Raw genomic sequence first — 15,786 nt, forward strand, 5'->3', positions numbered from 1 at the left:
CCTAATATTCATTCATTAAACGGGAAAGTTTGCTAAATTCTTACGTAATGATAGATTCCCCTTTCACTTGTAATCGGCTTGTGAAATGCCTTTGATTAAAAAAGAGAACGAAACGTCCCCTCCCCCCGCCAAACAACTCTAAATTCAGATTGCAAACTCATTTCCAGGGAAATCAAGCATGCTGCCTAATATTAAAAAATCTTGAGGCATCCAGGCAAGTTTAGCTCCATTTTATGTTCCTCTTATTAAATTCCAACTCAGCAACGCACGAAATGCTCACCCTGCTCTTTGCTTGCTTTTTTAATTTCACGTTTGCATCTTCACATCTTCAGCCTGAGCATTTGTAGGGGGATAGAGGCTGATTTTTTGCCCAGCAGGGTTTCCATTCCCTACAATAGAGTCACCACAACCAGTAGCCCCACGGAGTAAAATGTAACTAGAGACAAATAGAGGCTTTGATCATTTTTATGGTGCTCAAACATAGATTGTGGGGGGCAGAGAAATCATGCCTTCCCCCCCCCCACCCTAGCAGTAATTAACTAATTACATGTTAAGAAAAAAATCAGAAAAAGTTCACATGAGTCATTTATGTGTTTTCATTCTTTGTAAACTTTCTGGCACACCCTATATGCTTCATTTCTTGCTTTAAATACGTAAGTACTGGAAAATATGCATAGTATTTGGAACCAAGGGGAATGACATATTAATTCAAAGTTTGTTTTGTGTAGGTTTGCGTTTTCCAGATTTGAAATGAAACTTGAAGGAAACCTAAAACTCGCCTGCAACCTTTAATTTATACCTCCCTTCACCCACGGATTATCTAGAAGGTATAAGCTATTCATTTAAGCGGCACAGTGAAGTATCATCATTAGGTGGCTTAGTTGCCCGGGATACTCCTATCAGCCTGACCAGTAGGGAACCTGGGAAGCGTGAGCTCCAAAGGGGGGAAAAGTAAACAAAGTAATGAGTAACAGTTACAGCTCCTTAAAATGTGTACATTAACCTCGGTATTGGGAAACTATTTGCTTTTTAGAGGCAGCACCCTCTGACTGAAATAATGACAAATATTTTGGAAATTCCATCTGAAGTCGAAATGAAATTACTCAAGTGCACTCCGGCAGAACAAAGCTTTTTAGTATATCTTCAAATGAACTCAGGTAAGTTTACAAATGGCCTATACCTAAAAGACCATTAACTAAAATTACATTTGTTTTTATTGAAAGACAGCCTCAAGTGCTGACATGTAATATATGACATGTGATACATAATAATACTCTTAAACCAGTTCTGACATAATATCTCCCAAGGCATAATAACCACAAATGACTGCTTTAGTTAAGAACTAGCCAGGAGCAAAATAGATCCATGTAAAAGTAGCTTTAACCATAAATACCTCAACAATATTTTATGTCACTTTGTAAAAAAGTTAAAGGAGTCCCATAACAATTAACAACAAAAACTTCATGTTCTTTACTATTGTATGGTGGTTGTGAAGGGTTATTTCATAGTCCCGCAGCTGCCAATGCTGTAAATTATGCAGGCACCAAGAAGCATTAAGGAGAAATAATAGCAATTTAAACTAAGGCTGACGTAATTCATGATAAACAGTCATTGGAAAATATTACAATGTTGTCTTTTTTGAGTGGGTTTAATCAGAATAATGTGACCATATTCTGACATAAACCACTTCTCTTTTCCATTGTATGGGTGCGGGAAGGGGGGCCCTTCCCTGGCCGCAAAGGTCTCCCCTGCTCCCGGCCACCGCTGAGCCCCGGCACCTCGGGGATGCTGCTCTCAAGGCTTGGGATGCCGGTGGACCGAAAGCTCTCCCAAGACAAAGCTCAAGAGTCTGGGCAGGCCCGGTGGTCCAAGGGAAGCACCGAAAGCAGGAGAATAGTCAAATGAGGATGCTCTGATGAAGGCACATTGCAAATAAAACAAAGATGGCTCCAGAAATGAAAACACGTATGATGGACATGGCTCACACTCATGACGAAGGCAGCCTGCCTTACTGTTCGCTATAATGACAAAAAGTGTTTTTGATAGCTGAATCATAAAACTAGCCATCGAGTGGAAATCTTCTATAGGAGGAATTAGTCATTTATATTTACAATCATTTAGTGAACGGACACAAACCCATGTGATAAGTTACATTTATCAGGCTCACTCGCTAACCCTTCGTTTGCTGGACCTACACATTAATTCTCTGCCAAATTCTGGCTAAGAAAACATGTAAACCCCACAATACCATCATGTAGCCGCTACTTAATTAAAAATCAAAAAGGAAAAGAAGTTGAAAGCGCCAGACTGGAAGCAGCACGCCCAGGCTCTCGGCGGTGCCACAGGCGCTTGCAGGAGGGAGGATACCTCACCCCCATCCCGTGAGAGCCCCCAGGCCCGGGCTGTCCCAGCAGGGAGGCCGTATCGGCCACCCCATGGTTCGCAGCCCTGACGCTTCCTTCAGCAGCCGGCTCGCCGCCACGCGCAGCCCAGGAGCACCACGGGCACGCAGCACCACACGCTCACAGCGTAAGCCCCTCGCTCTCCTGGACTGCTTCCCAAGGGCACCCGAAGAAGTAAGGAGCCATACCAATTTCCCAAGCGCCCTCGCCACGGGCGCCGTGCCCTCGCAGTGGCACCGGCCGGCCGCTGCGAGCTTCTCGGGCAGCTACCCCGCTACTCCACGCAGGACAGACAGCCACCACCAGCCCGGCTGAGAAGCGATGCCAAGGGGCTGGAGGAAACAGGCAGAAGCAGCTTTTCAGGCAGCACCTGCCCCGCCACTCAGCATCTGCTGCCTTCCTGCGGGCAGCAGGAACATGCAAACCGAATAAAATCAGCAATTCTGTAGATGTTCTCCATAAAGGAGTTCTGATTATAACGTGAAAAATAATCTATCTTAATATTTATCCTGGTTACAGCTGTGGTTGCTAGTGAAAATGTACCAAAATAAAATAAAATAAAAAAAAAAAAAAAAAGAAGCTAACAGCATTTGTATCGATTGAAGTTCTTGCAGACAGGAAGGTATTTTATCTTACTTTACCACACATTACTTATGTTCACTTAACAGCTTGCTGTTAAAATTGGGTGAGATTCTACCCTTGCTTAACTGGTGAAAATCTTGAGTAACAGCCACTGAAGTGGATCGATTTGTTTTGGATTTACGCCACTAAGTGAAACAGAATGTGACCCCTTATCAGTGCCTTTTTGCTTTGAGTATACAAATATTTTATGCATTTCAATGAGTGACAGAATGCAAAACTTGCAAATATTTATTTTTAGATGTATGGGGAAAAAGCAATTAGAGCTAAAAATGTTAAGAATGAAGAAATCACTTAACAGAAGCAATTATGTTGGGCACATAAACAGCTCTGCCTTCAGACATTTTATTCAAATGCTGCAGAGCACACTAGAAAATATCAATTGTTTAAAAAAACTGCAAGTATTTTTTCACAACCAAAAAAATCAATCATTATAAACAACATCTGGGGATCATTAATATCTTACTCTACAGTTGAATTAACAAAATAAGAAAGAGGTCTGACCAGAATCCAGAGCGTTTCCAGATTTGCTTTTTCAAGCTAAAAGCTTGTTTGCAGAGGTGGGGTGGGAGGGAAGAGGAAATGTACATTTATCTATATTGTATATAGCACTATTATGCATTAATCATTACTTCCCCTCCAGCTATGTCCTGTTTTTGTTTTGAGAGTTAAAATTTGAAATATTTAGCTAAGCCACCCTGCCCAGGACCTTGGAAAAGATTTGCATATTTTTCAGACTGTTGGAGATGCCACCGTAAAGCTCTATCTAAGGAGGTCCCAGTATCCACGCTAATAAAAAGCCTCCATACTCCTCCTATCGCATTTCTAAATGCTTAAACATTCTAGTCTTAGCAGAGGAGCACTAACACCGATCCCACTCTAACATAACATTTGTGTTAAAACAAAGAAGCCTGAAGCATCTATCTGGAAACTTCAGGGCTTCCTGATACAAATTTTCCTGCAGGTAGCCAAAATAGTCAATAGCAATAATGCTGATACTTTACATCAGCTGAAAAACATCAAAAACCCACCCTTTCAGGCCTCAGTACCATTTTTGTACTAGAGCTGGTTTAAAAAGAAAAGCCAACTTTGACTCACACAAATCAAGAAAGTCACCAACAGGAAAACTGTATTTCATTTAGACTGGAAACATTCTTTCTTCTTTTTTTTTTTTTAAAGTCTCATTCCCTGCCAAGGTTTTGTTTTGTTATGTTTTTCCCCTAAACAACTGATTTTATCTGTGAGTCACAAACTTCTGTAAACTGAGATGTATAACGAAAGCAAAGACCAAATTTCAGCTATACCAGAAGTAATGGTACCACTCTATACCCTGAAGTCATCAGCTTTCAACCTACACATTTTTTCTGGCACACGACCTATCCCTAAAAAGTCCATTCTTCTTCGTAGCGCTGTCCTGCCACGGCTTCCCTGGTCAATGACAAGACGGAAGGTAAGTCCTCCTGAAATCGTTGGCTCAAAAGCCCCGGCGGCTGGGAGGATGGGTAAGTCATCCCTCACTCCTAACCACTCCCTGCCAGCCCTGGAAGTGAGAGAATCTGCTTTCTGCATTGTTTTACAGGGAGATCCGAGTTGTTGAAGGTTTTGGGTTTTGTTTTGTTTTTAATGTAGATGATTTTTCCCAACGCAAGCAATATATCATTAAGTTTTTTTGGTGGAAGGGGAGAGAAGGGAAGTGGGGACTGCAATGCCCTTTACACATCATTTTTTTCAATGAGCACTTTCCCCTCTGCATTGCTCGTTATGGTAAAATGAAGAAGTCTCATTTTTCAGAGAAAAAATTATATTAATACCACAGCAGGATGTAGTTCTCTTACGTTTTGGTATGAAATGTTTTATAAAAAATTGGCCTTTACATGCAAAAATAAAACTTTTAACCTTCTTTTGGGGGTGAACAAGTGTTTACACTACCCCAGGGACCAAACAGCTTGTTTAATGGCATATTGGACCCAGCATGCTATAAAAATAATCCAGAATGATTTAAAATTTACCAAATAGATTTTAAAAATCGAGATGAAATAAGGTATTCAGTTTTCTCTCACACTCCGGTTTATAGAAAAAGCAACCCCACGCTCACAAAATGAAAGCGAGCCTTCTGGTTCATCTTTAGCAGGCAGGATTTATAATATTTATCCAGCAAAGCACCATGACAAATCTTCCCGAGCGAGATTTTCACCTGGCGAAGCCAATGGAGCTGTAGAAACCCACCATCACCCAAGCACCTGACCCTCCTGCTTCTAAGCTGTGCGTCTGTTCCTGCCGCCCTGCGAGTCCCCAAGGCTGGAGAAGGTGGAGGACATGCCGATAGACACATCTGTGCGCTGCCTTGCTGTAGGGGCCCACAACTGGGTCGCGAAAGGATCCACGCTCATCCACGTGCCCTGGAAATCACTCCATGGGGTGGAGCATGCACGAGTCTGGTAGAAGGCCAAGTCTCCTCCTTCGGACAAGAAAATGCAGAGGACGTGTGCTGCTCTAGCAACAACTGCACCCTGATTTCTGCCCAGTGACCCTCAAATCCATCTTCTGGGCACTGCACAGGCAGTTTTGCCTCCAACTAGATCTTTTTGGTCTATAATGAAAACTATTAGGACCCCTATTTTTTCATTCCTTCTCTCTTGCAGCACATATGACCACACAGCAAATGCCAGTGAATTATAGACATTTACAAAAGTTATTCAATAACAGTAGCCCCAGAGGCTGATAAATGAAAAGGATTTTGAAAAATGTCTTTACCAATGATCTTGAGTTGGAGGGAAATGAATTGTTCAGCTGGTACATATTATTTTTATTTTAAGGGAGCAGGGGAATGAGGAAATAGGGTTTTGTTTTTTTCCACATGCCAATTAATAGGAGCAGTTAGATAAAGGAATGCGTAGGTGAACTCTAGTCTGCGCAGAGAAATAAAACGAGACCATGAGAAGAGCTGATCCCATTTGCTCACCCTGCTGCGTCCAACCGGTCCCTCCCTCGGGCAGACAGAGACAGCCCGTGGAGCCATGGCACGGACTCTGCTGCCACTGCTGCCCGGGTCCGGGCCGAGGTCTCCCGTGGCCCTAGCTCAGAGCCACCTGCAAGTCTGTACGGGCTGGTGGCACCACCAGGCAGGGCTCAAGCCTTTGTGCTTCAGTGCTGCCGTGGGCAACTCCACTCCAGCCTCCTGTGCAGGTTCAAAATCCCAGATTCCTTGTTCCTAGCCAGCAACACCACCATTTCATTATCCACCTGGGCTGTTTCGTGCTGGTGAGGACCTCTAATTGCTCTTACTTCAGGAGGGGAAGAGGTACACAGTCTGACTGTGGTCATAATCCATCAACCTTGGCTATCAAGACATCCAAGCACGGCTTATGTCTTCTGCTTTCTGAACAGAAACAAGCTTTTGAGCCTGTTTGCATTCTGGAGGGGAACCCTCCAAGGCAGTTAGATTAACTAATCAGTAGTTATATCAACAAGAATGGGAGCGGGAAGCTTCCCACTCACAGCAGTCTTTCCTCTGTAAATGGAGAGCGAGTCCTTCCCTGGCAGGCTGCAAAGAAATAGATGCAAATGTTTGAGCCTTCCAGCTGCCGAGCCGATCCCTCAGCAGCCCGCTTCTCCAGGGCCTCCTCGGTGGGACGCTTTGGCACACTGAACCCAGTTAGAGGAGAAGCAGAAAAGGACTTTGCGAGAAAATCAGTCCTGAATATTCCTGCCCAAACCACTTGGGCACGTGCCATACAGGCAGGACGGATGCAGACACAGGTAGCCGCAGTGTCGGCAGGCTGTATGGCTGTGGTAGCCCATGCTGAAGCCAGTGGGGAAGGTTACCCCAACCCAACCCTTACAGAAGCTCTATGGAAATACAGAGGCCATCCACGTGGGACTGCCTGAAGCATCAAAGCATCTCTTCCAGACACATCTGCAGGACCTGACAGACAGCATCTACATATCTTTTGTACTTAAAAAAGAAAAAAATCCCACACCAAAAAGCAGTATTTATTGTCAACAAAACTTAACTTTTCTTCCTCATTTCCTGCTTTATTTGTTTTTTGTTAACCCCCACAGAATGGGGAAGAAAACGGGGCGGATGAGGAGGAGTCAGAGCTGAACAGAATGTTTTTGTTAAAAATGTATAATAAAAGTAGAGAGAATACTTCCTGGAAAAAGCGTTTTTTCTCTATTAAAACTGCCTAACAAGGACAGCAGCTTACACGCTGCGGTGAATGGGGCTCTTTGTAAAGGTGTTTCTGGTGTCTCACTTGTGACATGCTGTATCTGTCACACAGTACTCCAACACTCAGAGAACGTGTAACACCTTCCCCAACAGCAACGTTTCTGAAGAAGACCTGGCATCTGTATCAGAAGCCAACACTTCTCACATAAAGGTATTAGTAGACCGTATCTCCCAAATTTTGTACTCGCTTTAGAGTTTGGAGAATTTCAGGTGATGGGGAAATACACATGTTCCTATCTTGTTACTTCTGCACACTTCTTTCATTTGCAAGGTAAGAAATAGCCAAGCCCTTCAAATTAAATGTGTCTGGATCTCCTTATAGACACCTTTTAAGAATTTTAGTCACATTTCTGTAACCTGGTCTCCCCTCAGATTTGACTGATAAATACCAGTGCATTAGAGTAATCCATTTATCTACTGTACCACCCTGCCTCTGTTTAGCTCTAGTAGTCATCACTTTCAACATGTGACATCAATCTACATGATATCAACGTAAACTGTTTGTATAACGAAGTGTTGTACATTTTATTGTCCTGCCAGCAAAGAAAAGGATAAAATAGCACTTTGCCTGTTGCCTTCAACGAAAGTAATATAAATGACACCATACGTTTTGCAATACAGAAATGGAACCATACATTGGCCAGTTTTTTCTTCCTAACACAGCAGGGCTTGCAAATTTTACCACATCATTATTTTCATAAGAAATACTTCTAAAGAGTAGTATTTTTTTGTTTTTATAGGCATTTTTAAAAATCTGCTTCTTAAATCAAACTAAATTTTAAATACACATTATTAACTTCTATGGCTAAGATTTCTGTGGCTCTGGTTTGATAATGAGATAATTGCCTCGCAAAGGTCAAGAGAATGGCATAGTTAGCTTTCAGAGACTGAACAAAGCACTTGCTATGGTTCACTAAGCGTAGTTTCTGCATCACTCCACATCTCTTTGATTCATCTATTACTAATATTCCATGATACACTTACATTATGGATCCAACTATTTCAACAAACCTGTAATCAAGGAATGACCCTGAATAAAATACTCCACAGAAAGCAGATGGTACGCTCATCAAACGCCTTCAAGCCTAAAATAATCTTTCCCATATAAGAAGGATAGTCAATTAAAACTGAACTTTATATTCTGAGCCGGAGCTCAGAGTAAATAAAAATCAACATGATACTATTGTGTTATTGGGCCAAACTTCCAGGGCATTTCATTCATTTTTTCACCACCTCTACCCCTTAAGAGCAACCAACACTTTTATTCCTAGTTCATTCAAAGCCTGTAATGTTTTGTGTGAGTGTGAGTGGACTTGACAGTTTCGGCCTGATTCTGCAAAAGCTTGACATCACAAAATTAAAACTATTCACAGCAGTAATGTGCTCCAGTGATGACACTGCATGAGGAAGGATCTCTCCTGCCTGTTGAGAGCTGATTGGTGCAGCAGCAGAGGAGCTGTACCTCACAAAATGCCCCAATGCCACCAGTTAGGTTGGCATTTCTCTGCCAATGCAGTAAGACCTGGACTGGGTGCCAAGCTCAAAGCCAGCATGCTGGAGTTAGGAAAAAGGTGGAGATGATTCTCCCATCACAGGCATCATTGAACCCCTTCTCTCTCACTCCCATTATTAGATGTTAAATGCATAATCAGAAATTCTCTCTGTAAGAGACCACAAGAGCTTCCTTGCAGAGACGTAGGGATCTCGCAGAGCAAAGGTGTACCCACCACTATGCAAACAGACTTTGCTAGCATTAGCTGCAGCGCTCATCCATCTGGTGATACGGGTAATAAAATTTAATTCGCACAGCATAGGTACACTGCTAAAGAAATTACACTGGACCCATTACTGGAGTTACCCTGGGTGTGTACATAACATACATTCTGCGACATATTCAGCAGCACATCCGCTGCCCTTGGGTTGATCTGATACAAAAAAAAAGGTGTGAAATCACCTGGCAGCTATCAGGAGTTGAATCTTGCAGCCCTCTTTCCCAGCTGTAAGGGGCTGCATAGTCCTCTGGAACTGCAGGGTATTCTCTACACCCTTTGAATTAAGAGGTCACCTCCCAGAAGTGCCTCTGCACTTGTAAAATCAAGCTCCTAGCACTAGCAAAGGCTCTGCTGAAAAAGCCCACGTTCCAGGAAGGCCAGAAACACACCAGCTATAGCTGACACTTGTTCAGGGCCCTGGGAGCATACACGCGGTTGATGAGTGCTCTGCAACAGCAACGGGACGCGCAGGGAGTCTCTCCTCTTTTGCATTTGTTAGCATATTGCACCAACAATGACATTAAAAAAAACCAACACGCTTTGTAAACCTTCTGGAAAGACACAGGCTATAGGCAAATGGTTAAGGTAGATAAATTTCAAATCCATACAAGGGATCCTTTCACTCATACTGAGTAACTGTGCTACAGGCTCTACAAGTGTAACATTATCTTTGATCGTGATAAACTCAAGTTGCAATACTGAGATCATTAGTGGCTAGAAGCCTTCAGTCTCACAGAGGAAAGAGCACATTTGGTACTTAATATTTCAAACATAAATAGCATTGGTTCACTTCAAAGGAATCACATCTTCCCCTTGGAAATCGGTGGACACTTAAAAAGAAGAAAAATGTCTTTACTTGTGAGAAAAAGAAAATAGCTGTAACGTGACTTACCAAACTCATCACATATACTTTCATTTTCTATTAGAGTAGGATGATCAAACGTATCCCGACAGTAGAAGATTTGGGGGTTCTTGCTTGTTACTGCAATGCCTCCCAGGGCTAAAACAAACTGGTCTGTTAGTATTGAAGAAGGCTTGTCCTGAATGCGCTTTAACATGGAACGATATCGACAGTACTGTGGGTAGCTGAGAATTAGCAGGTTTGAATCTTCATCATCCTCACCTGGAAGAAGAAAAGAAAAAAAACCCCACCCTTAGTATGTCAGAAAAATACAAAACAAGGGCTGTAACTCAAGCATCTCAGAAAACTCATGGCCCACTGGTTCAGTCTTTTCTCAAGACCTATCTTTTATAGCACAGTGGTTTTCAAAAGAAAGGTTAAAATTAGAAATTTAAAAAAAGTTTATTGAAACAGCTTCTTTTCTGGCTTTCTGTTCAGTTCTCCCACGCTTACCCACAAGAACTCTACCTGGATGAGTAAGAAAACACCGCTCCGCAGAAGTTGGCCAACGGCCTGAATCAAAGCGCTCCCCATACTTTGCCAACTTGGCTGCTTTGATAGAAACATTATCTGTCATTTTTACTCAGCTCCCTATACAGCCTTACTGAACTTATGTTTACACCAGCTAACGTCTTTTAAAAATAATAATATACAAGCCCCAGAGCATAGAGCTATTAATTCTCCTTTGAAGTATCTGATACTGGCAACTACCAAAGGGCCCCTGGGGGAAGGAGGTGGGCTGATCTGACCTGGTCATTGATGCTAAGCTACCCCAACAGGTGGAAATAACTTTCCTCACATTAACTGCAAATGCAGCAGGACTCAATAAAACACCTACAGAGCACAATGAGCAAATGAATTTCCAAACAGCTTGTACTGTCAAAATGTGGGCTCAAAATACAAAGCAATCTAGAGCTCAGACCGTTTCATTCCCCCAGATTTTAGATGATATTAGACATAAAGGTGGCAGATTTTGAAATATCACAATCAAGTTTCATCATATGATAACGAGCAGGAAACCTAACAGCAAAAAACCCCAACCAGAGATGCAAACATGAGAAATTATTCATTTGCAGGTATGCAGCCAGTACTTAACAGCACTTCTTTTTATGTTCATTTATCTCCTCAGGTGGAGTAACTGAACATGGCTTTCCATGCATGCCAATGAAGACAAAGCAAGAGCATGCAGTTTACGTTTTCTGCTGTACTCTGATTACTGAATAAGTCAGCTATTTCTTCTGTCAGAGACAAAAGGTCTACTATTTAATCCCATTACCAATACTGAAATCATCTTTCTTACCCTTAAGGTAAAAATCACTTCAGATATTGAAAGAAACGTCAGATCAGTTCTCCCCAACTAAACACGACGGAACAACTCATCTTGATTCACGTGAGGCAATGGAAATGTTGACACATAAGAGGCTAAATTTTAAAAAGTCTCTGGAAGCAGATATATCACCTAGAATGTCATCACTGCAGACGAATGCAATGCTGCAAAAAAAATCACCACGGCAGATGGACTTGGGAAGTACTGTTTTTACAAGCACAGCTCCTGAAAGCCATCACTTTTAAAAACTCAGAACTTTCCCCACTACCCTGATGTAGGTGGGGAGATCAAACAATTTGTGTAAAAAGTAAGAGTAATACATTTTGGTAAACAGCATTTACATTACTTTTTTAAGAAAATAAAATTTATGGCCCTAAAACCTCTTTTGGTCAATCAGGATGTGGTCATGCTTTTCTTTGTTTTCAACAAGTAAGTATCCCATAAGCCTACACAACAGCACGATTGAGCCAATTGCTCCTGGGAATAAGGCGCTCTCTTCTTTATTAGGAAACTCTAAAAATCAGATCAGGAAAACTGTTCTAGGAATTAACAAGCACATGACCCATCCATTAGCTCCTTCGAGAGTTTCATATACGCCTGCCTGACAGTTATTACTACTTCATACCTTTGTGTAGATAGTAGTGAGCTGAATCTGTTGATCTGACAGCACTTTTCTTATGCCAGGATGTGGTCAGCTTTTTAAACAGGGTGTATATAAATGTATGTCCCATGCGCCTTTGTAGTAAACCATTAGTTTCTAGACAAATGTGCTGCAAGTCCCTGCGCAGAATTACACAAACTTTCTACCTCTGACAACTGACGACTTAACTCAAACCCCTGGCATAAATTAAAATGAAGTCATTTTTTACAGGATCACTTTTACACATGCTTGTGCAACTCCAATGAGTACTTTATGATGCATTTGTTTCCTTCCTTTATTCACTCCAGGTTCAATAGATAAATCTAAGAATGAACAAAGGCTGAATAAACTGAAGATTTGTTTAGTGAAAGACAAACAGAGCGTTCCTGGAACAAAGACTTTTTTTCTCAACCACGCCCACATGAGAAAAGAGAAATCAAAGTAGACCAATCCCTAATAAAATGCAAGCCCAAAGAAGAAGTATTTTTCTTCTAGCAAAATCTAACGTGCGCCATTTAATGGTGGGCTTAGTGTATATTGCTGAATATTTTTGATAAATATGATTAGAAAGAGTATACTCTTAGGAGGAGGAGAGATCAAAACGTGGATCACAACCATTAAAATCAAGAAAAACAACGACATTTCTAAGAACATTTAACTGAGCTCTTAAAAAAACGAGATGCTGTATTTCTGAATCTCATTTTAGCTTCAACAGAGAGAACATGGTAACAGATAATACCTACAGCATGCTGTTTGTAAGGCTCAACTGAAATTACTCTAATCCCATGCTTATATCATAATTGTGTGTTTTAATAACCCCCTCCAATGCCAATTTTTCATTTATTTATATATTTCAGGGCTGAAAACAGAGAAACTGTAATTAGGAGGCAAGGTTCCACCCCTGCCTTCCGAGCGCTGCCTATATATGCATAGATGTAATCCAACAGTTCCCTTTGTGAGGGGTAAAGAGAGCTGGGATTTGGCACAGCCTGGCATTTACGTTGGATTACATGTTCTTCAAGTTGTCTTTGTAAGTAAGAGATGCATGAAATGCCAAACACAATGAATCTATGCAAGAACTGACTTTTCAAATCAGCACAACCATTTTTAATATGTAACGCAAGACAATTAAAAGCCCCAAAAGAAAAAAAAAATAAAGCCTGCTAAAAGCATGAATTCCTAACAACTCCGTCTTGAGCCAGAACTATTTACAGAGAAAGCAGAGAAATGCAAAACTGTAACTCGCTTTTTGTTTGCTTGTTTCGGAAACATCAGCCTATAATGTTATTGCTAACTGCCATAATCTACTCTCAACATCAGTAAGCATTTTTTTCTTTAAAAAGACCTTCACACCAGGATTTTATAGAGCTTGATGGAAAAACTATGCATGTTCCTTCCTGTACCTAATTACCTCAACTGCAAAAGCTGCCAAGTATTTTGCCCTTTAGTTCTTTTAATCGTATTAGTGCAAATGCATTTGGATGCCAACAGAAACAAACATTTAAAGATTTTTGCTTAAAAGATTCCAAATATGTACGAGACTGGTGCTAGGAAAGCACACTCCACTTCTTCCCAGAAAGCACAGAGTTATTTCTGCAGAAGAAATATGAATTTGTGCCTCTTGTAAGACTAAATGTCTAGTTTCGACCCAATTTAAGTAAAATAATGTCAATATGAACTGCTCTCACAATGATTTATGCTACCTTCTGTTACTTTATTACATTAGACATTCCTTTCTCTAAGCTTTATACTTTTCGCCGTGCTCCTAGCAACCACATAAAGGCTGAGCACCAACTTTACGCGCCTGGCACCCTTCCAGGCTCGACTGTTATTGATAATTATATTGAAGTTTCAATTTAATTGCTACTCTGTTGTGACACAGAATATTTTTTGTAATTAGGCATTTCCCATTTGCTGTCCATTCATTTTTTGTATTACTGAAAACGATTTTTTTCCCCCAGAAAACATAAGCAGAACAATGATACAGATAAGGGTACGTACATCTGTTACTATCATTACCAACACAGTGATGTGAAGGGAAGAAAAAAAAAATTTAAAGGAAAAAAGAATGGTGAATATAATTTCTCGGAAGGTAATTTTCTTTTCAGTTTAAGTGCTCTTATTCTTCTTACAGTTACTCAATGATTTCCTGTTCTAATTACAAGACATTATTCAGAAAGTCATTTTTAAAAAGGAAATGTACTAGAGCAGGAGGCTAAATAGCGTCACTCGCTTGCTATGGTTTGAAATTCCAAACTTTTGCATCTCTTTTACCAATTCTCTGCTCTACTGTTGTGCGATACATTCTACCACAAATCTACCATCTCTTCCGAGGCAGTTAACACAAATGTATACATCAAAGAGGAAAACACACTTGCAGTTAAACTGCAGGCGAAAGAAAAAAAAAAACAAACCATTTTCCTCCTCACTGTAGCTGGTAAACTGGAGGCAAGCCAAGCCTAGGAGTGGAAAATATTAAAAAGTAGAAAAAAAAAAAAGAAAGAAGAAAGCTTGATTAAAAAGCAAGAGAAGAGATATTCAGTTCTAAATCTAAATGAATAAGCCACAAACTATTTCATAAAAACATACTGTGACGTAAATTACACATCAGTATTGCACTGTTGTGGTTATTTTGAGAAATAGCTTGTACTGTAAGTCAGCTGGTAAAACCCCACCCTTAATGATTTTGTAATTCTCCATACAGCAATCAACTGGAGCAGTCATGAAATTGCCAAGAAGGAAAACAGACAGAGCTGTAGAGAGTTTGTAATAAAAAGATAATGTACTTTTAACATAACAGAAGTAGAAGATTGGTTTTATTAACTAAAAAAACTACTTAAAAGGTCCCAGGCTTGCCATTTGTTTTGATAAATGTTAACACAGATCTTCATAAGATAAGCAATGGAAGTATCAGGGGAACCAGATAAAATGGGACAATGCTTTGGTGTGTGGGTAGCAAATTGAGCAAGGGAGTTATTTGGAATATAGAGTGAAAATGAAGGAAGTTGCAGGGCTCTGTCCGTCAGGCTCCTCTCCCACATGGTGCCCTCGCTACTCTGCCTTCTTTCATTACCCTCAGTTACTAAGGGGGTCTCCCAGCAGATGCACATATCATAATTAGTTTATCATTGCTTGTATGCATGGCTTTGACCATATCATCTATATGTAGCAAATGCAGAGGTAATGGAGGATGCACCTGGATATCCGGAGGGACTGGGAACGGCGAGGGTTAGCCGTGCTGAATGAACACGGCCGTGACTCCCAAGATGAGATGTCTCTTGACTATTGCAGGGCAGCGTTCAGATGTCACTGCCCTCCCAAGACCGGTCCTCAGCAACCCACTGGAGCACACAGGATGGGACTCGTTTCATCTAATAATGCAGTTTTAGTCTACGACAGCTGTGCAAATCCCTGTGTCATTGGAGAGATCTCCTTCCAACCTGCTGTTTTGTAAGACATGGATCAATTCACTCTCTGGAGTTACCACTCCCTCATCAGTGACAACTAGCTTAGTCTAGAGGCTTAACTTGCAGATCAAATTAAGTGAGTGAAATGAATTCCACCTAAGTGACAACGCAGTCTGCCCTATACTAAAGTGATGGTCCAAATCCATGCTAAAAAATCCCCTCCCAGCAGATACACTCGCCATCATCTGTGACAATGGACTTTGGCTCTTCCAGCTCTTAAGATAGGATCCAGTTCTCCTTCCCCTGCTCTACTCCTTTGGCAAGGACTTTCTGCAGTACAGGCATGAGAACACAGGCGTAGATGAGATGAAGATGTGCGTAGCTGAGCCTTCAAAACCAACAACTGCAGGTCAGACAGGCTCTGCACACCTCAAAGCTGCCTGTTCTAACAACATCCCAAGGGGAGA

At 41.3% G+C, this 15,786-nt stretch overlaps 1 protein-coding gene across 1 annotated transcript in view; it reads right to left on the reverse strand.

Moving 5' to 3' along the window:
- The window catches only part of LOC104075749 (AT-rich interactive domain-containing protein 5B-like), a gene marked incomplete at its 3' end in the record, with an annotated part of 87,837 nt that overhangs the window by 32,016 nt on the left and 40,035 nt on the right, over positions 1-15,786 (reverse strand). The window contains exon 3 of the mRNA XM_009576358.1: positions 9,937-10,167. Within this exon, the coding sequence (XP_009574653.1) occupies positions 9,937-10,167 (231 nt within the window). The remainder of the gene's footprint in view (positions 1-9,936; positions 10,168-15,786) is intronic.

The sequence above is a fragment of the Fulmarus glacialis genome, unplaced genomic scaffold (genome assembly GCF_000690835.1).
Source record: "Fulmarus glacialis isolate BGI_N327 unplaced genomic scaffold, ASM69083v1 scaffold38564, whole genome shotgun sequence".
Taxonomy (NCBI): Eukaryota; Metazoa; Chordata; class Aves; order Procellariiformes; family Procellariidae; genus Fulmarus; species Fulmarus glacialis.